At 45.8% G+C, this 23,821-nt stretch overlaps 1 protein-coding gene across 2 annotated transcripts in view; it reads right to left on the bottom strand.

Annotated features, from left to right (window-relative positions):
* ITGA5 (integrin subunit alpha 5) overlaps window positions 1–23,821 on the bottom strand; it is an 81,062-nt gene that overhangs the window by 37,376 nt on the left and 19,865 nt on the right. For both annotated transcript variants that reach the window (XM_066613681.1, XM_066613682.1), the window contains exons 2-5: window positions 16,454–16,584; window positions 8,894–8,994; window positions 4,295–4,418; window positions 1,150–1,211 (exon numbers count right to left, since the gene is read on the bottom strand). In XM_066613681.1, the coding sequence (XP_066469778.1) occupies window positions 1,150–1,211; window positions 4,295–4,418; window positions 8,894–8,994; window positions 16,454–16,584 (418 nt within the window). The remainder of the gene's footprint in view (window positions 1–1,149; window positions 1,212–4,294; window positions 4,419–8,893; window positions 8,995–16,453; window positions 16,585–23,821) is intronic.

Genomic DNA, 23,821 nt, shown 5'->3' with positions numbered 1-23,821 from the left:
TCAGATTTTCCCTTTGAATCTTCATGACCACTCTACCTGTGAGGTACATTATATAGTGCCTGGCCCAAGGTCACTCACTGAACTTCATGGCCGAGTGCAGATTTGAACCCAAGACCACCAGTCCAATTTCAGGACTCTATCCACTACACTTACTCTACAATCCAACCTGTCATTCGCCCACAGGTCACACTCCACAAAATGGACAGCAGTAATCCCAACATCCTCTTCGTAAGATGTCTGGATGTGACCTAGAAGCATCATAGGAACGACCACTGGTTGCCAGCTAAAGGATTCTTGATGGCAGTAACTGCAAGGAATGATCTGCAGAGGGCGCCTATTGCTAAGGTTCAGCTGAAACTAAACATGGAGGTCTAGAAGAGTCATATAAATACTAGTGCATAAATACAATGCAAAACATGCATGCCATGTTTTGCATTCTTTTAGTAGGTTATATGATTAGATCAACTGCATTGCTAAGACAGCCAGTCATGGACCTAGGAGCCATAAAGGATACATGGGCCCGAAAATCCAAAAAGGAACAGAGGGCTGTGCAGATATCCCTAGAGGGAGTTGATATCAATCAACCAGATACTCTCAGCACAGCTTCTGTGCTGGTTTGATAAGAAGCAAAGCCCCACAAACCAAGGGCATGTCCTTTCTATATAACCACAGCACCGCTAATAAGAAGTAATCCACTCCACACATATCACATATGTCAGTTACAGATGTCAGAACTTTCTGCATGGTGCTGGGTTTATGAAGGGGGGGGGAATAATCTAGATACATTGTCTACATAGCGTTTGTTTAGGGGCATCTGACATTCTCAGTTTGCACACTGGGAGCTTCAGCTGATGCCACCCCGGCCACTTGTATGCTTAGTTGATAAGAACTCTTCAAGGAGGAGTGCAGGTTGCACCTTCAGAACAGCAGACTTCTTGTTATCACTGAGAGATGCACCCGTTTCTGCATGCACCTTTTTCCAAAGTCAGTTCCAGTTTTGCATTGCAGGCTCAGTCTGCAGTTTCACCCCAGTACCAATTTAGTGTCTATATTTCCCACCCCAAAAGATACTAACCCTCCCTGCCCCCTCCCAATGTAAGAGCTGAATATCATACTGCCCGTCACCTCATCAGGGATAAAACAACTCACCTTTGTGAATTCAGCACTGAATCCACCTTGACAGTAGCCTTGCCCACTCGGTGCATTCAGATCTGGTACACAAAGACAGAAAAGAGAGCAGAAATTCAGGGTAGGTATAAATGGTAGCCCAACACTGTTTGGCCTTCAACTGCACATTACATGGCACTAAAATTACACATTGGGAACACCAGATGATCTGAGGGTTTTGAATGTGATCTGGCAAGCTTTAGGCTTTTCCACACGTGCTACTGATATTTTCATGCATTCTCTCTTTGCTCCGTAAATAAACAGAGTTGCAGTCCAGAAAGGGCGTGTGGTGCTCCAAAGACAACAGGCATCGGGAAGCATGCATTGATCAATGCATACTCAAAGCATGCATTGATCAGCTCAATGCAGAGCTCAGCTTCTCTCCTCCTAATGTTCCCTAAACAAAGCCCACCTCAGTTAAGGGCTTAATCCGAGTCATATCGAGGCATAAGAATTGTAATAGTTATTGCTGTTGTAATTTTGCAACCTGGGGATAGATGGAGGCTGTCAGCTGGAGGAGCATGACAGGGATTGTAGCCTGATGCCATTCAGGGTCCACTGTCTCTGCATTACAAAAGAAAAAAACAAAATCTTTACTGTGCTCCTCACACACTGTCATCACACCCGGAAGTTCAGAACTTCTGGTTTTATTTCCAGAGACAGCACGAACAAAGGAGCTCATTCGTGCTACCCCTGTAAAAGTACTGCACTTCCAGGTTTGATGACACTGAGTGAGGAGAGTGATAAGGAGAAATGAGCTGCTTCCTACTCAAGCAAGTGGGAAACAAATCACTGTGGCTTGCAACATTGGCAGGTTGAAGGGAGGTGGCCGCAGCCTCCCGGTGAAAGGCACCCCCAAAATGCCATCCCCCATGGACCCCTTGCAATCTGCCACTGATGCAACCCACATTGGCTAGCCCTCGTGGACGGGCCGGGACTGCTGCCTGCAGGAAATTGAAGTCGTGTGTCATCAGATAATAGCAGCCAGAACTCTGACAGCAGAGTTTTGGAAGGAAATGGAAGTTCTGTCTACAGCACTATGGAAAGTCAAGTCGCTGTTGAAGTCCAAAATTCGCATCTTACTTCCATTAGAAAGGACAGAAAGGCGACATGCACTTCACTGAGACATAAACCATAATCAAATGAGAGCTAATGGCCGCACTACATTTTTGGCTTAACTAGAAATGCTCCAGGATGATACATAATGTATGTAGCACATAATGTTTTTTTGAAATTTATGAATGGATTTATGCATTTGCTGTCACAATGTTATTTTGCATTTTTAATAAAGCAACAGCAATTATCACCACCTGCCTGTCTGCCATTGCTGATCCCCAGAACAGCATAAAGTAGGGAACAGCAGGAATTGACTGGAAATCTGCTAGAAGAAGAATTCAGACACTGGAGAACCTGGCCAGCGAAGCAACCTCCCCTCCACATCCCCGATACTAGGCCTTCTCAAACAAGACCTCTTTAAAAAGAGGAGGTTATTGGAACCCAGATGGTTGCTTCCCGTACATAATCAGAAACATGGAGAAGTGGGTGTGGGAAAAGCTGGACTCTTTCCTTTGGGACAAGCAAGTGCTGGAAGACCACAACATAACCATGTGGGTCAGAAGGAGCAATTCTGGTCTTATTCCAGTGCTGTTCCAGCTGAAGCACACTATGTAGCTGAAAAGAGGGATGAGGAGTACAGAAGCAGTGTTTCTGCCCTATCTAAAGCAAAAATAGACCAGATGAGCTCAGAATAAAGGTCATGATGCTGAATCCAAGGCACAGAGAACGATGGAGGAAAGCACTGGATTTCCTTGGGTTCCTTCTGCATGGAAACCAAAGGGTGTGGCCAGCAGGCACGTCCGTGCAGAATCACTAGCCCATGTGCTTCTCCCACTCTTACATTCAATGGCTGTGGAAAGATAATGCTTGAACAGTCTGCAACCAAACAAGGATTTCAAGCCATGATTTGACTGCAAACAATGGGTTGCAGAAACGAGATAGCTTGACACCTTTGGATGAAATGGCAAACTATGTTTTGCTGAAAATAAAAAGCAGAAGTTTCCATTCTCCTCTCCTCATACACAAAGGAGGGGAAGAAGGAGAGCTGCAGCTCATTCATGATTGGAGGATCATCTGAACTGACCCTCACAGAAGTAGATTCCTCTGATGGCATGTAGTCCTCACCCTGGCATCCTTTAAAAGAAAACAAAGCTAGGTACAAGAGTGTTAACTGCCTCCAATTTTAGTTCTGCAACAATGTGTGCCTCAACTATCAGAAGTTTGGGAACCTTGAACAAGTCTTGCTTCACACACGCACCCCAAGTCATGTTTATAGACGAACAGTTGTGTGTCCTACATGGCAGAATGCAGGAGGCAAAGCTCAAGAAAGATAGACAAGGAGAAGCAAGCTGATTGATCAGGCCTTTCTCCTCCCTTCAATAGTAGCAACTAACAGGGATCTTCAAGAGGCTTAAGCTTGGCCTTAAGGGAGAAAAAAAATGGGGGGGGGGTTTGCATCCAATACACACAATCACACCCTTGTAATCTGCCAGGAGCTACTATCTGCTGACTCCAAAGTCCCACTGATCTGCCAAATACAACCCTCACTTTATGCATAGATGGCCAGAATGTACTAACAGATACAGCTTTATCAATACTACATTAATGAGAAAACAAAGCATGTTATGATCTACGATGCTGAGTAAATATACCTTGAGAGGTTTGTTTCACCTGTTGTAGGGGAAACAGCACATGATCTATCGGAGGAACAGAGTCGCCTTTCAGAGGCAACAGGGGAAGACAACACTACTACAGCCAGTGGTTCATCTGGCACTGGCCTGGCTCAGCTGATGACAAGTCTTCATTAGATGCACCTCCCATGCTTTGGTTGCACATAATCAAACAGACAACCTGCCATTGTCATGCTGCACTTTGTAAAACAGCAGTGCGCTGGCACAGAGCCAAATGGAAGTAAAAAAAATTACCAGATGTGCTGCTACAGAGACACAGTTATGGAACAGGGAGCCCTAAACCAATGGCTGAACACAATGCACAGGCGTTGAGTCCTCCTTTTGCTTTGAAAAGTTATTCGTGCTTTCAATCTGCATGACCTCCCCACTGTCCCAGTTACCTGAGCGGCAAGGTGCGTATTCCACAAACTTGGTAAAGTTGTTGATTGACAGGTAGCAGGAGCCCACAGCTTCACGCTGAGGTGTGTCCTTGTTTGTTCGCCAGCTGTACAAGGGGGCACAGGCCTAGGGAAAGAAGATCAGCCTGATGAGCTATAACAAAGGGCTCAGCAGTCTTCAGATAATGAACTTATGGCCAAAGGCCTCAAAGGTGGAGCCAACTGGATATTTCCAAGGTCTGTGGTGTGGCTTCAGTGAGACCAGCAATTACCACAGAGATGTCCCATCTTCAGCTACTGCCCTGAAACTGCCAGTGTCTTTGTTCATATATGAGCAGTGACATCATCATGAAGGAAGGAGAATGCTCTGGGACTGCATCTTCAATGCTGCCTTTGCTATTGTTTACAGATGCAGGGGAAACCCAGAAGCATTACCACTGCCTAGCAAACACAGTCTCATCTGTGAGAGACTGGACAAAGGGAAGTGTGGAACAACAGGAGGGAATAATTGAGTGAATTTTTCATCTCAAGAAAGATGCCGCCTGTTGGGTTCTGGAACCTGATTAAAAATATACATACAGGTGCAGCCTATTTATCCACAGATTTTTTTATCTGTGGATTTGTCTCAAGAATGGGGTGGGGGTACTGAAAGTCACACACACCTTTGCCTCCTTTGCCCTGTGCTGATGTCTTGCTCCATTTCCAGGCAGCCCAAAACACTGAAAAAGGCTCTGCCTCACCCAGGCAGGGAAATAGCCCTAGAGTTGTGGAAGAGGTTCCCCTTGCAAAGGAACAGTAACACTCCTAGAGCCCCTGAGCCAGCAAAGAGGCTGAAGAGGAGAAGGGGGGGCCAAAAATCTCTATAGCCAGAACAAGTGCAGCAAGGTGGAGGTCTCTCTCTCACACACACACTCACTCTCACACAGGGGCAGTTGTGGTAGCAACAGAGGGAATTGCTTTAAAAAACCCAGGGAGTGTTTGCCAAATCCCCCCCCCATTGAGATGGTGCAGGCAATCACAAGCAACCCCCCCCCCCCCAAGGCTATCACGGACACAAGCAAGCCTTCCCACCAAGCAAAGCATGAGATTTAGCCTACAATCCCCTCCACACTTTCCTGGGAGTAAGCCCCACTGACTGGAATGGGGTTTACTTCTGAGTAGAAACACATAGGGCTGGACTCTTAAAAGCTCAGCATTCCAACTGTGAAAGAAGCTGGGCAGCTGACAATGGGGAGGGCTCAGGATGGGGAGGCAGGAGGGGGAGGAGAGGGGATTGTTTTAAAAAACCCAGGGAGTGTTTGCCAAATTCCCCCCTCCCCAGATGATGCAGGCTCTCCTGCTCCAGCAAGCCTTCCCAAGCAAGCCTTGGAGAGACAGGTAAGGGTGAGCAGAGAGCCAGACTACGTCCCAGAAAGCGCTCCGGGGCAGAGGAGCTTCCATGATGGTGGCCAGGGAGGGCTGCAGGGGTGGCAGCAGCGAAGAGGAGGAGGAGAACCTGCAGCGCTGTTGGGAGGCTGCCTGGGACACAGAGGTTTCCCAAGCAAGCTCAACTGTGAAAGAAGCAGGACAGCTGGCCACAGGAGGGTTGAGTACAGAGCGGATTGGAGGGGATTGATAACAGCTGCCTTAGTTTCCTTCCATCCAGAAGTGACAGGCTGCAGTGTATTCGCATAACTCTATGAAATTTAGCACAATGCGTTTTTTGTTAATCATGCCAAGTCATGAAACGGAACTAACGAGGATAAATAGGCTCCACCTGTACTCTTCTGAGGGTAGAGTAAAGTGTGCCTCCAATTTTAACGCAGGAAAAAGAACCTGTCCTAGATACCTTTTACTAGATAGTAAAAGGTTCGGAAACACTGCCCTGTGGGGTGACCAAACTGATAATATCAACTAAGATGCTAATATCATAAGTAGTCAAAGTAAGACAGTTGCTAGGAGAGGGATGAACCTCTCTGTCATTCCTTCTCTGTACAACTAGAAAACCGTAAGACACACTCACAGTATGTTCCTGCCTTTATTACTGCAGCTGCATCCCTCTGCCCTGACTATGGGTGTTTAAAAAGTGGAAGACTTTAAAACAACATTTTAGAGTTCAGCAGGGGAGTTATTGAATTGCAGAGAAACAAAACATTCCCAACAGTGATTTTGATCCATTTGTTCTTGAAGTCACTACAGTAAGGATGCCTATGGGCAGAGTTTGGTACTAGGCAGAGAATTTGGCAGACTGAAGATCTTCACTTTCTCCTTTCAAAAACAAAAACCAAGTTCTTTTTCCTCATGACTGAGAAGATAGACTAGATCAGTGTTTCCCAAACAGTGAGTTGTGAACCAATTTCAGGTGGGTCCCCATTCATTTCAATATTTTATTTTTAATATATTAGACTTGATGCTACCATGGTACATGACTGCATTTAGGGAAATGTTACAAAACTATACTTTTAACAGGCTACTATGTATATGTTTTTAACAATGATAGTAAGTGGGACTTAGTCCTGGGTAAGTGAGGGTAGGATTGCAGACTAGGATTGAAAAAAATTTCCTTGCTTGATGATGTCACTTCTGGTCATGACATCATAGATTCTCATTCTAAAAAGTGGGTCCCAGTGCTAAAAGTTTGAGAACCACTGAACTAAATAGTATGCACAATGCCTGCTGATATCTTCAAAGACAAAATGAGTGGGAGGTGAGCAGGACGTCTAAAATTATCAGGGTGTGGGCCCCAATGTCTTGTGCAGCTCTAGCCCTCCTTCCACTACTCCCTTGAGTAGCGAAATATACAAATGAACAAAATACATGCACATTTATACAAGTTTGAAGCACTAGGCCTAACACAGGCCATCCATGGCTATAGCCTTGACTGTATGGCTACATGGAGTTCAATTCGCAGAGGAAGAGACCAATCAGATTGGGGTACTTGTAATTTCTCTTTCTGAGCCTCCTTTAGGAAAAGAACAAGAAAACACAGAGTATATGGTTACTTTTTAGAGCAGTCTCACTCAGAAGCTCTAATTTGTCGCTTGGAGGCTATATGAATTAAACATACCAAGGTTTACGACTCCCCTTGCTTTGGGCCTAGTAATGCCACTCATTGCATGGCTTGAACTCATAAATAACAACCCAGATCGTCATGCAGTTAGATATGCCACGTAGGGCATTTCTAAGCTGTGAGCAAGCAGTATCAGGTAATTTCTTTCCACTGTTCAACTCAAAATGCATGAAATGCAGTTAACTGTAGAAATGGATGTACCATTTTCACTTCTGATCCTTCCCCCCCCCCCAATTTGGGATCTAATCGTGTTATTAGTTCAGTTATGTAGGTCTCCATTCAGTTCATATAGTTGAAAGGGAGCACCACATATTGCAGAGTTCCCAGAGCAGGGCTCTGAGTCACAGAACCCAAATTCTGCAACAAAAAACAGAAATCTGCAACATGAATCTGTTACACAAATTGCAATTTTGCATGTATTTGTACAATTTAGTCACTGTAAGAGGCAAGGAGGTATCCAGACATTGAAGACCTGGCCTTTGACTTCTGTAATTGTAACAGTTACTGCCCACACACTTCCAAATTTATATTCACAGTAATAAGGACCAGAAACTTAAGTCCTTTTAAAATAAGTAAAACAGATTTTGAAGAGCTAAATTCTGCACCTTGTAGTTACCGAGTAGCTATCAGGCAACTCAAAACCAATACCTAGAGATGGCTATCTGGAAGCTACATGAGCACACAAGCGTATGTGTGTACCCCAAAAAATACTAGGCTGGAAAGGCCTAGAAAAGGACATCACATGCCCTAGGTAATCTATGCCTTACTAGAGAAGCTTGCTTGCCCCTTTGAGAAAAAGTTCAATTAAGATTTATTTAAATCCAGGCAGGTTTGTTACCAGCTTATTATGCAGTGATCACAACTGTACACAGTACTGCAAATGCAGCCTCAGCAAGAATTTCCTACATGGATGGATGCCTGGCCTCCTGGTTTATATGTGTATGCATGCTGTTGGTCAGGCAACTAGAAAGATAAATGGGGGGGGGGGGGAATACACAGGAGATACCAGCATTTCCTAAAAGCATAATAAATGTCATGGGATAGATGGACCATATCCAGTTCCCAATTTAGAGGATCACGATTTCCTAAAATCTGTAGATTGCATCAGTAGAAAATCAGCAGATCAGTAGCGGCACTGTGATTTTCTGCATTTTGGATAACAAGGGTTGTTATATGGGGGTGCTTTCACAGAAATTTGCACAACCAAGGATACAAGCCAGGCATTCAGACAACTTACAACCCAATCCTATTGCATGTCTACTCAGAAGTAAGTCCCATTAGTGTCAACGGGGCTTACGCCCAGGAAAGTGAGGATAGGATTGGCTGTTAGCTGGGGCAACTCCAATAAACACAGATGCATGAAGACCCAAGAGGTCACATCTCAGCTCCTTGGAATCCCCTCTCCCAGAATGCACCACTCAACAGAAGATTCCAGTGACTAAAGACAGTAGCCAAAAGCAATATCTGACTAGCCCCATATGTCTACTGTATCCCCATTGATCGTTTCAATGATTTGCCTTGGCTCAATGCCCATGCCACAGCCTTATGCTTACCAGGATGGAGCTGCCATGTGATCGCACTGTGGCTCCAAACCACTGCAGGGATTTGAACTCCAATTGCTCTTGCGTTCCATTGAATTCTTCTACACGGGATCCTGTGTGATAGATAATACACGTGAGTCTAGATCAGTGTTTCCCCGACTTTCAATACCTAGGGCACAGTTTTTTCCCTGAATTAAAACCAGAGGCAGACTTTATTCTCAAAATCAAAAGGATACACACACACACACACCCCTCTACCTGTCTTGGACTCCTAAAGTCAGACCACTGATCCATATTATCAACACTGACTGGAAGCATCATTCCAGGGTTTCAGATGCAGGGTCTTTCCCAACTCTACCTGGAGGTGCCATTGACTTGTGTCTGAATGTGCTGTGTGCTCTGAATGCATAGAACTCTGCTGTGAGTGTTTTGAAGTACCCATCAGCTCCTCTGCAGCACATAGTCTGGGAGTTAATAGCCTGGATTCCAAGAGGCTTGGTTCAGTCATGAGAGAAAGGTCATGAGAGAACCTGAGCTGTAGGACTGTGCCGTGCCACAAGGCCCACCCTTAAAAACCATGAGAGAAGGAGGTCTTTTCTGGTGGTTGCACCTCAGTTGTGGAACTCCCTGCCTTGTGAGGCTCACCTTGTCACAGGCCTTTCATTGCTAGGCTAAAACTTCCTTCTTCAAGCAGGCTTTTGGTCTGTGGATTTTTTCTCTCTCTGCCAATTGTTTTTAAATGATTCTCTCTCAGTCTCTGCTCCTCGGTGTGCATTACTCTTGCATTAAAAATGGTTTTAAGGGTTTGAGAATGACGGTACCTGCTGTATTATGTCCTTTACTTAAGTGAGTACTGTTACGGAAAAGGTGAGATATCAATCCCTTAATGAATAAACAAAGAAACCAACACACTGTGGGCTTGAGACCTATCTGAACACACACCACACCCAGCTCATGGAAAGAGAGGCCAAGTTTGAGGAGTAAACAAGAGGCAGTCTCTCTATTCTCCTCCATGTAAAATGGCCACTTAACAACAGACCCGTCTGTGCACAGAACTCCCACAATGCTGCCTGTTCCACTTCTGCTGCCTAATTCCAGTCTCCTTAATCCTCCAGGAAACTCACGGTTGACTTTGCCTGTTCTGGTCTCCTACTGCCTTACCTGCTTTCTCCATACACTTCCTCAGGGACTGCTTTTCTTGATTTGACCATTGACTAGACCAGTAAATCCCAAACTTTGTGCTGAAATCACATTAGGGTGCTACAAGAGTGTGTGCCAAGAAAAATAAAGATGCTGGTGAGCCCAACATTTTTACCCAAAGAAGAGATTGTCTGCTGCACCTTTGCAGTGCTGTAGGCACTGGTGTCACTGGGGGGTGTGGGGGGGTGCGGGCCACACCGGGTGACACGCTGGGGGGGTGACGCGCCCTGGGGGAGGACGTGCTAACTTCACGGAGTTAGGAGCTACTGCGTCATGCCATAAACTGTTGGATGCGGAATGGCTGGCAGAGTGCAGTGCAAAAAACAGAATTGAAATAGCTCCTTTCGTTCAAAAGGTATGGCCAAAAAACCAGAAGGAAAAACTGCATGGAGCCCTATTGAAAGTGAAAGTGAGCCATAGTGCACATTTACTTGTGAGTAGGCATACTTGCCATAGTCCATCGGAAAGGGCAGGCTGAGAGGAATCCAACAACACCAGAATGGTCCTGATCCAATGGATTCAGCCCCCAAAAAACACCCGAGAAGCTCCCCCCTCCTAGCTGCGAGTATATGCCCAAAACGAAGCCATGTGGTTGCATTTACTCGCAAGTAGGGGGACTTGCCTTAGTCAAGGCAGGCTGAGAGGCTCCAAGGACATTGGAATGGTCCTGATTCAATGAATGCAGCCCAAAAAAACATGGAGAAGGAGGTCCCTCCTCCCAGCTTGAGTCTATGGAACTCTATGGAAAGTGAAGCAGCCTCGCGTCGCGTTTACTCACGAGTAGGTAGACGTGCCTTGGCTGGTGGTCAGGCCAGACAAAGGGGAATGTGAGGACACTGGAATGGTCCTGATCCATGGAGCTGGAGCGCAACAAATGCTCCAGAAGGCAGCCCCCCCCCAAAAAAGGACAAAAAAGTGGCTTGAACTGGTAAGGGGGAGTTTTCTATTTTGCACTTGCAAAGCCAGGTGGGTCTTTATCTTGATATGCTTGAAAGAGAAGAACTTTAAACTGGGTACTGGGGAGGGCTGGAAATCTCACTGATTCTTTTTGGGAGGGTGGGTGTTATTGCAGGCAGACTACAGAGTAAGCTCCTTTCACCACTATGGGACTTACTTCAGCGTAGACATGCATAGGATTGGGCTCACAGGCTGCAATCCTACCCACACTTTCCTGAGAGTAAGCCCTATTGACCACTATGGGACTTACTTCAGAGTAGATTCACTTGGTGGACCAGAACTGGCTCCCCCTTAAGTAATTATTTTATTTTAATTTAATTATTTATAATTATTTATTTTAATTTGCTTGATGATGTCACTTCTGGCCATGACATCACTTCCACTGGGTCCTGGACAGATTGTCATTCTAAAAAGTGGGTCCCAGCGCTAAAGTTTGAGAACTGCTGCAATAAGGTGTTAGTAAGTTGACACGGGTGTGTGCGCGTGTGTGTGACTCTAAAAGTTTTCAAAATCACTAAAAACAGAGTTTGGAGGAATAAGACCATCATGTTATATCAATCAATGTGTAATTTCATGCAGAATGCAATGAAACAAACCACATTGAAATATCTGTGTTTGAACAAAAGGTACAGCCAAAAAACCAGTGGGGGCGGGGCAATGGTACATCACCACGCCCACCTGGGGCATTGCCCCGCCCACTACATGGGGTGACGTGCAGGCCTCCCGCACCAGGCGACTCAAATCCTAGTGACGCCACTGGCTCTAGGCACATCTCCCTCCCACCAGCATCCAATGAGGGTTTGCAATTCTAGCTTCACATGAGGCATAACTCATGTGAAGATGTCCAGATGAGTGGTTCGTGCAGAAAAAAGGGCTGGGCTCCTCTGCTGTTGGGTAAAAGATTCATACTCTAATCACTGCTTTTGGGGTATGTAAATGAAGTGAGCCTCCCATTTTAATTCAGAAATCATCTCAGCTGTTAGAAGATCTCACTGGCTGAGATCTTAGGCTATGCGTTTGTCACGCTTCTAGTAATTGTTGCCTTTGGTCTCAACCCAGACCAGAAGAGGCATCCCCAGACTGCTGGCTCTGGTCCAGGGAAGGTCTCTAATATCCCTGCTACCTGATATTGAGGCAACAATCCAAAAGGATACAGCAATGCATACTGGGAACTTGCAAGAACAAGGTAACTCACCCCCACCTCCAAAACTAAGCAGTGACCCTCGAAGGCTGCTCCAGACTAGAAGCAAACAGTGCAAGGCTTGCAGGCTATTTCTGGACCATCAAGGCCTTTTCAATTCTCTTTCTTTTTTTAAAACCTAAGGGATTACCAAAACGTATTTTGGGGGTCATGCTTTTTTACTTTAATTCACATCAGTGCCTGAAAGATCAACAATCTCTGTGGTTTACAATTTCAAAAATCCCACAACACCACTGTGAACAATACTCCAGAAATTCCTCTCCTGTTTTTTTTTTTTTTTTTTTCCAAGAGAGAAAATATTCCACAACACTGCAGTGCTTGCATTAATTCACCCAAGATTTCCCTTTGTGCCCCTTTGGGGTGGCGTTGGGGATCCAAAAACAAAGTAAGAGTAATTGGAGGAGGAGAAGAAAGTGCCATAATTTTTCTGATTTTCCACCCTGAACTACTATACCTTTACTCCAGTGGCTTCCAAAATGTGTTCTACAGAACCTGGGGGCTCCTAAGACTCTTCTCAGGAGTTCCTCAGAAAAGATCAGTATTGGGAGACAATCTACCCCACAGCTACTGATCTTGCCTTCCAACTGCCCAAAGGGAGTTTTGCATATTATCTTGAGCAGTGATTGTCAACCTTTTTCATCTCATGGCACACTGACAAGGTGCTAAAACTGTCAAGGTACACCATCGGCTTTTGAACAATAGACAAGGCAAACGCATCGACAGCAAGGGCTCGAATCCTGCAGTGGCCCTACCAACAAATGACCCTCCCCAAAATCTCATGACATACCAGCAGACCATCCGCGGCACATCAGTGTGCCATGGCACAGGGGTTGAAAATGGTTGAGTATTTCATGAGAGTCAATGGAGAATGCTAACATGCTTGATCAGTGCCCCATATAAACTGAGTGTGTGTCTCTGAATTTGTCCCTTGATCCTTTGCAACACACAAAAGTCACCTGGCAGTCATGCATTTTCTTTGGTGGGGAAGTCAATATAAAAACAGTTCCCTCAAGGAAGAAATTTTGAAAATCATTCTGCATGGGAACATGAAAGACCTACTACAGGCACATTTATCCTAGATCACTTATCCAGGGCCCTTAATTGATAGCAGAAAGCTTGTATTGTGTTATATAGCTTTACAAACCCAGTTCCAAACAGACAGAGACAGAGGACTTGGGCTACACAGCTTGTTGGGAATAAATCCCATTCTACACAGTGCAACACACATCAAGGAAAGCACTCACAGGATAATCCTATACATCCCCTTGTTGGCCAAACTCACAGAATACTAGTTAATTGCATAACAAATTATTAACTTTTTCCCTTAATTTATTCATTCTTAAGTGGGCTTTCCAAATTTTCCTCTTATTCAAGCGGTCACTTTATTTACAATCCCAACCACTTTTGTTTATTTTCAGCCCAATCATATCCTTTGCCAGCTCTTGCAGTGTCACTGACGGACTGTACACTGCATGCAATGGGTGTGTGTGGGTGTGTGTGTGGGTGTGTGAGAGAGACAGAGAGATCAGATGGGCCAGGAAACAGCCCCAAGTTTTTGTTGTTGTTTTTCTACTTACCTCCTCACAGGCCACCTAGTCTCCAATGGTGGATCAGAGACTCAGGGTGGATAGGGGCAAAAAAAAAGGGAGCTAGGATCTCAGCATGCACAGCTGCCACAGAGATTCTCCCCCCCAGTCCCTGCCACCCCTTTACCTGCTGCAATGGGTGATCTGCAGCCCACCACTGGTGGTGCAGGGCTTTCCGGCTGCTGCACAGTTGCTAGCAGGCCGCAGAATAGTGGTGAGGTTGGGGTAACAGAAGATCGCGGGATCTGTCAGCATATCATGTCCATAGGATTGGGCCTTACTTAGTCTGGTAAGTTTCTTTACCGTCCAAGGGTCAAAGGAGGTCCACAGTGCAGAAGATTAAAAAGAACAACCCAGGAACCACTAGAAACCAGTTTTCTTCATTTTTTTTGTGGGGGAAAATGTCTTACGCTTCTTTGATTTTATTTTGCTGCTCCTCCCCCCAAGTTTAAAGTCAAACATTCTCCATAAATAAAAGCCTTATTTCCAGAAGATGAGTTTTCTCAACAAATATAGTGCTATTTAGTTTGACTGAGATTTCACTGGCCATCTGAAGCCTGATTCTCCAAATTGAGACTACGTAGAAGCCAGGTTCCCCAGACAGTGTCCTGTCCTGCTCTCTGACTGGAATGTGCTCTCTGCTCGCAGCTGAGCCGAGGAAACTCCCCCTGGCCCAGTTCCACTGGGTACTGCTCAAGCCAAGCCGACAGGGCCATGCGCCCAGGCAGGGAAGCCCCATGCCGGTCCAGCCAGCCAAAAGTCCAGGCCTTTCTGAACCATGAAGGGGAGGGAGAGATTGGACCCCTTCCCTCCTCCACCGCACATAATGCCTTAGGCCTAAATGAGCAATTCCCTTTTTTTTAAAAAAAAAAAAAAAAACCTTTAAAAGCAGTCCCTTGACAGAATAGTCCCTCTGTTTGGCTTTGCTTCTCTCTTCTATCTTGTGCCCCAGAAGTGACCCCTCACACACATTAGCCCTTTATGTCAGAAATGTACACATTTCAGGTTCCCAACAACCCACCCTCAAAGAAATTCATGAAGAACCACAGAGCCACCCAAATCAGTATGACTTTGACTCTTGTGTTTCACATAACTGTGCAGAAGGGAGAATTTTGGCAGGTGCAATATTCTCCCACCATTACAATGAGAGAAGCTACACATGCCAAACATACTCCTTTCTACACAACTGCAACGGATTCACAACATGACCTTTGCCCCGGACAACTGGGCCAAACCAATCCCTACTAATGGCTTACTTCCCTGGTAAGACTTTAAAATTGAGCCCAAGAGGATGGGAGTAATCAACACCCAAAACAGCCAATGACTCTTCATCACCTTATTTCAACTCTGCCAATCAATACTTGCTGTTGTTACAGTCTTTGACTGGTCCTACTTTCAGACTGGGATATGAGGAACAAAGGGAAGCCAAGGTTTTTGCACTGGTTAGGTAACTGACAAGAGAGACTGAAAAAGACTAGCCACACACACACACACACACACAGGTTGAATTCTAGTTTCACACTGGAAGTAACCATGGTTCTCTCTCACACAGAGATGGAAAAAGACTAACATCACCATCAGAGCCTAGATTTACATTTGAGCTGCCGATGGTCACAGAGGCAGAAAAAGACCAGGGTGATGCAGAATTTGAGCTTCCATCAAAAACATAAAGCTACCTTGCATTGGCCAGGATTCCCTATGGCCACAGAGTAGCAACCCTTATTACACTTTGGTGACATCTCTCTATACTTTGCATGAGAAATTAAAGTGGAAAACAAGCTCTGTTTTAGAGCAGGAATGTACAGTATAAGGCTTATACTGTACTGTATACTATACTTATACAGTATACTATAATCATTGAGATTCTTGACCTTTTTCTAGCTCTCTAGATTCAGAGACACAGAGCTAAAATCCTTGGCATTTCTACGATGAATGTTTTACAACTTGCCTTGAAACACAGAGAGGCAAATGGTTCAGTAGAATGTGGGAAGTTCCTGAAAGGACTCAAAAGTGGGACTGTATCCTTTTGCCATAGACAGGGCCCTTCAGCAATCTTCAGGCCAAGGCAAAATGCCTGATAAGATGTCCCAGCTCCAAAGCCTGATTGGCAAGTCTGATATTGCCAACTTCAACAGCCAATGCCAGGCAAACAGGGCTTTTATACAGAGGCAGAGATGAAGCAGCTTTTCCTATCAGCTCCACAGGCTTGCCACTCAAATGCAGCTTTTTCCATCTGTTACCAGACCTTCAGTCTTTTTCATTAGCTCTACAATTCTTGGCAAACCTCCTGCCCAGGGCACACCAGGAGCTTTATTCTCTGCCTCTCCCTGATTAACTCATTTCTGCTCATCCCACAGGTGTACACGTTTGATCCCTGTTGCATATATGCAACATTGGAAAGAAATGGCTTAAAGGAGACAGTAAGGGTTGCTTCAAGGTGAACACATTTCCTACAGTACTTACCTGTAATCACTCCAGACATATTTTCTTTGTCAGGATTTCCATACGTTTTCCCTACGCAGAAGAGCTTTTTGTGCATTTATTTTCATGTATGATTAAGAAGCAGGACTGACTCAGGGATTGGAAAACAGAGTACACATGTGCTACCATCAGTCCTTGTCCCCTTACCTTTGCTGTCAAATTCAATGGGTGTACAGACAATCCTGCCCAGATGCCAGGGACAGTAGTACACAACACCTCCATTTGTGACTCCTGGCTGGTTTGTCTTGGCCTTGGGTGCTCCAATAAGAACACTGACACTGAAGGAGGAAGAAAAAGAAGAAGAGGGTGAATGTATGTACAAGGATGTATAAGCCAGAGATGTAAGTTCCTCTGCCCCCCCATTCCCTCACAAGCTCACTGTGAGCATAATCCCTTGATCAACTACAACAAATCCCTTGACTCCTTTACCTGCACCTTTGACTCCTTTCCCTTGACTCCTTTACTGCAAAGGATATTAAGACAAGGGATACCCACAGTCTGCAGTGATATGGTAGAAAGGACTGTACCACCTCACATTGCAAGTGGAAGTGAAAGTGGAACTCTGAATGACTCCCCCCACATTTAAAAAAAAACAAAAAAAACCTTTGTGCAAACAATGCACTTGCCAAAACTGCAGTCTGTGGTGGTATGATCCATTCTACCACCTCAGAACTATTGCCCACCATACTGTCCTGTAAATATGAAGTATGCCAAAATCAAAGCAACCAAGATGGCAAGGTCTGAAACAAGAAAATTGGCTCGCTGGCTTTACCTTGACGGAATAAGGGGTTTAAACAGTATAGCGGTGACAGAGTTGAATGAAGATGAATTACGCTATGCGCCTGCCTTCATTTCTTTATTGTAGCATGAGGTTTCGTTGGCGTCAGAGACACAAAGGGGATGCAGAAAACCAGAATGGTATAATGGTTCTAAAAATGACCTATGAGCAGGGCCGCAATTCTGAGACTGCGGGAGTTCCAACAGCAGCACAAGAATGCCTCCCAATGCCACCTTGGATCTGCTGCTTCTGCACAGTTTAAGAACAAAAAAGCTGCAGCTTATCTTGCCCAGTTTCTTCAGCTGCACAAGTACAGGACTTTTGGTTTGATTTAAAGGGGGCACACAAATGAAGGAACTCCTTCATTCACCTGGGTCTCTGTAAATCAAACAGATAGTCCTGTACTACTGTAACTGAAGAAACCATATGAGGAGCTAGGCAAGGGTGGGTGATCAATCCACTTTTCGCTCACTTGTAGTGAGTGGAAAGCAGACCAGTGCAGGTTGTATCTGCAGAAAGCTGGAGGGAGATGCCGGCAGCTGCAGACTCAGGGTGAAGGTCACCTCAGATCTGTCACCCTCTCACCCACCTGCAATCCACCACTGATGCAATCTGCATCACCTCGCCTTACAGATGGCCACCCCCTGGAGAGTCCTCTATCTGACTACACCGTGCTGTGTTGGGGGGCACTGTGTGTGAATGGGGAAAAACTGGCAGGTGAAAAGTACTCGCTGAATAGGACACTTTGTCTTCACTGCCAAGACATAAAAATCTACCACTTCACAAAGGGGAGTGGAGGGAACCCACCTGCTATCACTTACAAACAGTGCCCAAGGGAAGGCACCAGCCATTCCCCTTGGATGCTGGGCCCTCAGCAGCTGCCTGAGAGTACTACCTTGTGACAATAGCCCTGCCCCAAAGTACCTCAACCCTTGGACTCCTGTTCCTCAAGGGATTATCCCCAAATCACTTCAGATCCATGGAGATCACCTCCCCATAACTTTCTTTGTTGCTTGCATGGCTGCTTGGCCCAAAGTTCTTCTCAGCTGCCATAGCTTTCCCTACATAATAAGGAACCACAATCCACAGGAGTCCAGAACGGAAATGCAGAAAGCCAACACAAACTGTAGGTGTGTGGGAAAGATGGCAGCCTTTGGAGCAAGCACAGCAAAACAAGGATGTGCAAGCATACCCTCCAATTTAAGTCTGAACTCGGGCTACATCAAGCTACTACAGCTGGCTTGAGACCAGTTTCAACACCAGGGATTCTGCCGAAGAACCTTGCAACTCTTCGTTGATGCCCTTCTGGCGTGCTAAAACATGATAGGTTTTAGGACGGGTCGACAGTGCTTTAAAAGAATTGTGACTTGCAATGGAGCCATGTCACTAATTGCCAGCAGTGCTAACAGGTAACAGCAAACCTTCATGAACCCCCCTGCCTTGGTCTTTAGGTCACTGAGGCCCAAATCCTAACCCACTTTCCAGCAGTGGCACAGCTGTGCCAATGGGGTGTGTGCTCACAATGGGCACAGCTCACAGCTGTGCCAATGGGGCATGTCACTCACGGAGACCTCCTCAAAGTAAGGGAATGTTTGTTCCCTTACCTTGGAGCTGCATTGCCCTCATGTCAATGCTGGAAACTGGGTTAGGATTGCGTCCTGAATGACACAACTTTATGGCCTTCCATTTGAGAGCTTGCTAGCCACTGGCAGCTCTGTTCATCCACAATACCTGTGGAAATAGTTTGTGTGGGGTGAGGAGCTATAGACTGGAAGCACATCCTCTCTCTCTCCTCCCCAACTCCTGACAGCCTCCCTATTCTCCCTTCACCCTACCCCCACCCACTCCACAGAGCTCCCTCATGCGGGACAAAGGGCCCTTGTGCAGGCAGCCAGGTGTATAGTTCAGCAGCTGCTGCAGGCAGTGAATCCACCCCCCTGGGGCCAACAGGCCTGGGAAAGAGCTTAAAATACCCAGCAGTGGCAGTGAGAGCCCCACAATACTATAAAAGAAAGAGAGAGAGAGAGAGAGAGAGAGAGAGAGAGCACAGACAGCTAGGAGAACCTCCATGCTGCAAAGCCAAGCAATGGCACCAGAAGAAATATCTTCCATTTCAGGCTCTGCAGGGTGCTGATGGCCAATTTACAGCTGAGAACAAAGTCACTGGGAGAAGAAGCCTGCCAGGTTTTCCAGCTTGATGTCAATGTTTGATGGTCAAACATGTAACACTGAGAATTGGAGGTGCTACTATTTTGGAAGTGTGAGAACTGAAGGTACAGTATTTGGAAAGCAAAGAAGAGATAGAGGAACACAGCCTCCTGCAAAATCAGCTTAGCTCCCCAGGTATCAAGGTTGGCAAGTCAAGCATTAGCTCCCGGACAGACCATGTGGAAACCCAAAGGGCATCTTGCCCAACTTGAGGTTCACTATGGCAGAAAGAGAGAGAGAGAGAGAGAGAGAGAGAGAGAGGGAAGGGAAAAAATGAATTTCAGATGAGCTGAAGATTCTACATGGGGTGTTGGTTTGTCCCACCACTGCTGTAGTGTGGCCTGCCAACATTGACACGAAGAAATGCTAAGCTATTTGGGGAGTTCAGCCAAATTTTGGCACAACCCCAAGTGAGTCATGTGGGGCTTCTCTTTGCCAACGTTGACCAAACCCAAGAAAGCCAAGACCTCTCTAGTGAACAGCCCCAAAACCTGTATTCTAGGGAAACAGAATGTTCCTGAACTTTGGTGGGAGTCCTTTCACTGTAAGAATCTTGAGAGCACCCAAAATTCCATCAGGCAACATAACAGCCAAAGTTAAGGTTGAGACAAACAAAGAGGATAACTTTTTCACAGAATACGTAACTAAAGCCTAGGACTCATTGCAACAAGATGTTTTTATGGCCACTAACACAGGCTACCAAACACAGGGTTTCCCTAACTAGTGGGTTACGAGCCCACATGCAATATGTGACCTGGGCCTTCCCACACACCCTTTCTCCAGATTGCAGCTATTCAGGAAGCCAAATTATTCACCGGGAGGGTGCAGAGGCCTCTTCTGGGTCATGTCAGGCCGGTGATTCACTCTACTGGCTTCTATGCACCTCAGAATGGTTTTTGGAAAGCCACTTCCGGTTCGCTTCCAAAAACTGGAAGTGGCTTTCTGAAGCTTCTGTGGGCCATTCCGAGGACCTCAAAGGCCAGTAGAGTGGATTGCCAGCCGGGTACAACCCAGAAGAGCCCCACCAGCCTCTTGCGAAGTCATTCCTGGTGTCGTGATCTAACCTGGAGGACAAAGTGGGTTGCAAAGCTGAGAATACTGGGAACCACTACACTAACATAAAAGACTGTCCTGACTGTTGAAATACCTGAATCCACCTACCATGGTCACAATCCAAAAGTTTCACTTCCAAAATGAATGGGAAATCCAACTGTCACAACACAGTCAATTTCCCCCCACTTCATCTTGGACTCTGTGGATGATTCTACTGACATTAGCTATGGTGGAAAGTTCAAGACTCCTAAAACCTTTATCTAATCTCTCTCTGTGCAGCCTGATTCCTGCTTTGTCTAATCCTCTTGGCACCAAGACAGACAATAGGACACACTATGTCCCATCTATCAGTCCATCCGTTGTCTCCTTTCTCTCAGCCATGCACCTTGCCAACTCCTGGTGGGGCGGGGGGGAGGGGCAGGACACACAAACAGCAAAAGGTCAAGAGGTGCTATCTGCATTAGGAATAAAGGCTGCTCCTTCAGACTTCACACAGACTTCTCAGCCATGACAGACAACAAACAACTAGAAGAGGCCTGATGTGAGGTTGTCAATAGACATAATACTGTTTTATCAGCAACAGTCCCAACCCATGTCAAAGCCTCCTGCTGTGGGTAATGTTCAAATCCTAAGTTGCTACAAGCATGAGAGAGATTCCTTTAGAGGCTGCTACCCTCCTGGCTTACTTTGAAATCCTGTAGCGATAGTCTTACATCATTTGCCTGAGGAATCAACTATAATGCTATACTCACTCCAAATCCTACATGTGTGAGTGGCGCTCAGCATCATCATTGTTACTTGTTGACAGGAGCACCAAGTGCTGTGTGAATAAGTGGTCACAGATCAATTGTTTTGTTAAGAATTTTCTCCTCTCCCAGTGCCAAACTCAACACAATACTTTTCAATAAAGACAATTCACACATTCTGCTGCACAACATCTAGCAGTGGGAAAGCAGACAAAGTAGAAATGCGTGTGTGTGAATCAGCTCCAAGTCTTAGTCTGCCACATTCATCACTTATTTGGAGTATTTCTGGATGTAACTTGTCCTGTTTAGATTGTGAAAACATAAGGAAAGCCCTGCCAGGTCAGATCACAAGCCCATCTAGTCCAGCATAATTCTTTTTGCCAGAGCTTGTATTCCTTTTCATTCTCCTCATTTGGGCAGAATTTCTGTTTTCTTCTTCTTGCCTGTTATAACATCATTGACACCAGCCTCCTACGCCTGCTTGCTGCCTTCCCTAGTTCATGGTATACATTCTAGATCTGGATGACCTGCTGCTGCTGAGGATTTGAATAAACCTCCATGCACTTGAGAAAGATTTGACCTTCCTGATTTTACCTTTCCACTTCCTTTTTACTAGTCTCCACTTGTTTGAAGACCCGTCTTTTGAATTTAAATGTGTCAGTCTTGGACTTCCTTGGATAATACTTTCCAACTACATAGCCCACGCATGGCCATTTGAGAGCCAGGTTGCTGAACTTCACCACAGCATGCACCAATGCACATGCATCAATTATCCATTCTTGAGTCAGCTTCCTTCACACCACCTGCAGCAAGCTCAGTTGAGCCAAGGGAGGTGGGGAGGGGCCGGAAGAGCAACATGACAACAGAGCAGCAGCAACTGTGTCACACCAACACCACTTTGTAGTTCCTTCACCCTAAACTAGGGTTCAGCACATCATCTCTACTGGCACAAGCCACAGGAATCAGTGGGAAGCGTTTGCTGTTATTAGTTACCCCTACTGGAGTCTACCAGATGCTGCCTCCAGCCTATTCCAAACACCAGAATGTCTGAAATCCAAAACTGGGAATTTAGTGAGAAGGGGCAGGGATTGCTTAGGATTCCTTCGAGGCTGCCAAACCCAGACTAGAGAGCTTTCATCCAGAACTCTCACTTCTCAGTCAGCTCCATGTTATAATATTATTAAGAATATTTATATACCGCTTTTCAACATGAAAAAAATTATTTGTGATTTTATTCACTATGTTTTACTAAGTTGTTGCTTGCTGTTTGTATTTTATATATTGTGAATTTTGTATGATGCTGCTGCATTCTGACATACGATTAAATAAATAAAACCAAAAAAAGTTCACAAAGCTGGCTCCCAGTCCCAAAAGGGCTTCCAAGCTAAAAAGATGCAGAACGCCAGCAGGCAGCCACTAGAAAAGAAATTATGCTGGGGTAAACAGGACAGTTAGGACCCAATCCTATCCAACTTTCTAGCACCAATGAAGCTACAGTTCAGCCCCAAGGTAAGAGAACATACAATCTCTTACCTTGAGGAGGCCTCCCTGACTGTCCCCGCATCACAGGCCCCATTGATACCGCTGCATCAACGCTGGAAAGTTGGATAGGATTGGGTCCTTACTCTCTCCCAGCTACGTATAAGAGATATAAAGCCACACAGCCTTTACATGCTTCCCACTGCATGCCAGGAAGCAATCCCTGGCATCCTACCTCCCTCTCCCCATCCTGCTGCTGCAGTGGGCCTAAATCCAGCTCATCACAAACTTGGTCGTAACATCTCATTCTTTTCACCTTCAACCCACAATTTGGGTAGAAATGCCAAACCCAGGAAACACTGACATTACCAGTGAGGTGATAGCCTTGGTTTCAAGAGGAAACACGTGGGCTATGAAAAAGGGTTGGGAGGCAGCTGCTTATTCTACTGTGGCTTCTACAAACACCAAGGTTTGTTTGTGACAGCCGCGTTCAGATACCACTTCAAAATTCCTATAAGTGCTGTCTGTTTAGACTTGGGAAACCCACCATCCTGCAGCCTCACTTGTCAGGCAGAACTGCTGTGAGACAAAGAATGCCAAGCCAAACAAGGTGGAGTTGGAAAGTAGTATATAATGGAGTAAAGGGATCAGCAGTGGCTATGCCAAACCAAGCCCAAGTGGTTTATGATTCAGAGGAAATAACTTTTACATTGTCTGCTGTATCCCATTCATTAGTCTGCTGTAAAACTTCTACCTGTCTACCAAGGAACCCCTATGCACTGCCAAAGTTTCTAGTGCATGTTCAGGGTACCTACTCAGGGCGCCGGACTGCCTGAACTTCAGCATGATCTCAGACTGTCACACTTTTGAACACATCCAACGCTCTCTTTGGGTTGAGCGCTGGTGAACAAAGTTACCTTTCAGGGAAGTTTGATCATGCTTTGTTCACCACTGCTGCTTCTTAAAGCGGCCAAGTAGACAGCAACCTGGAAGCAGAACTTTGCTCCTGGCATCCTCCTCACAGTGGCCACTTTTCAAGGAGCAGCACGGGAGAAAAGGCAGTGGCCGCTTTCCTGCTTAGGAAAATAATGGCAGCGGCAGCAGAGTCAGAGGAGGAGAGAGCATGAGAAGAGTAGGGGGCAGTGACCAGGTGGAGAAGGCAGGTAGGAGTCAGCTGGGAGAAAAGCAAGGCACACCCACCAGTTTGCCGCCTCCCTCAGTCGAGGGAGCACTTTGCCCAGCCTCATGGCT

This window comes from Tiliqua scincoides, chromosome 2, assembly GCF_035046505.1.
Source record: "Tiliqua scincoides isolate rTilSci1 chromosome 2, rTilSci1.hap2, whole genome shotgun sequence".
In the NCBI taxonomy this organism is placed as follows: Eukaryota; Metazoa; Chordata; class Lepidosauria; order Squamata; family Scincidae; genus Tiliqua; species Tiliqua scincoides.
This window is presented reverse-complemented; position numbering and strand designations above follow the sequence as displayed.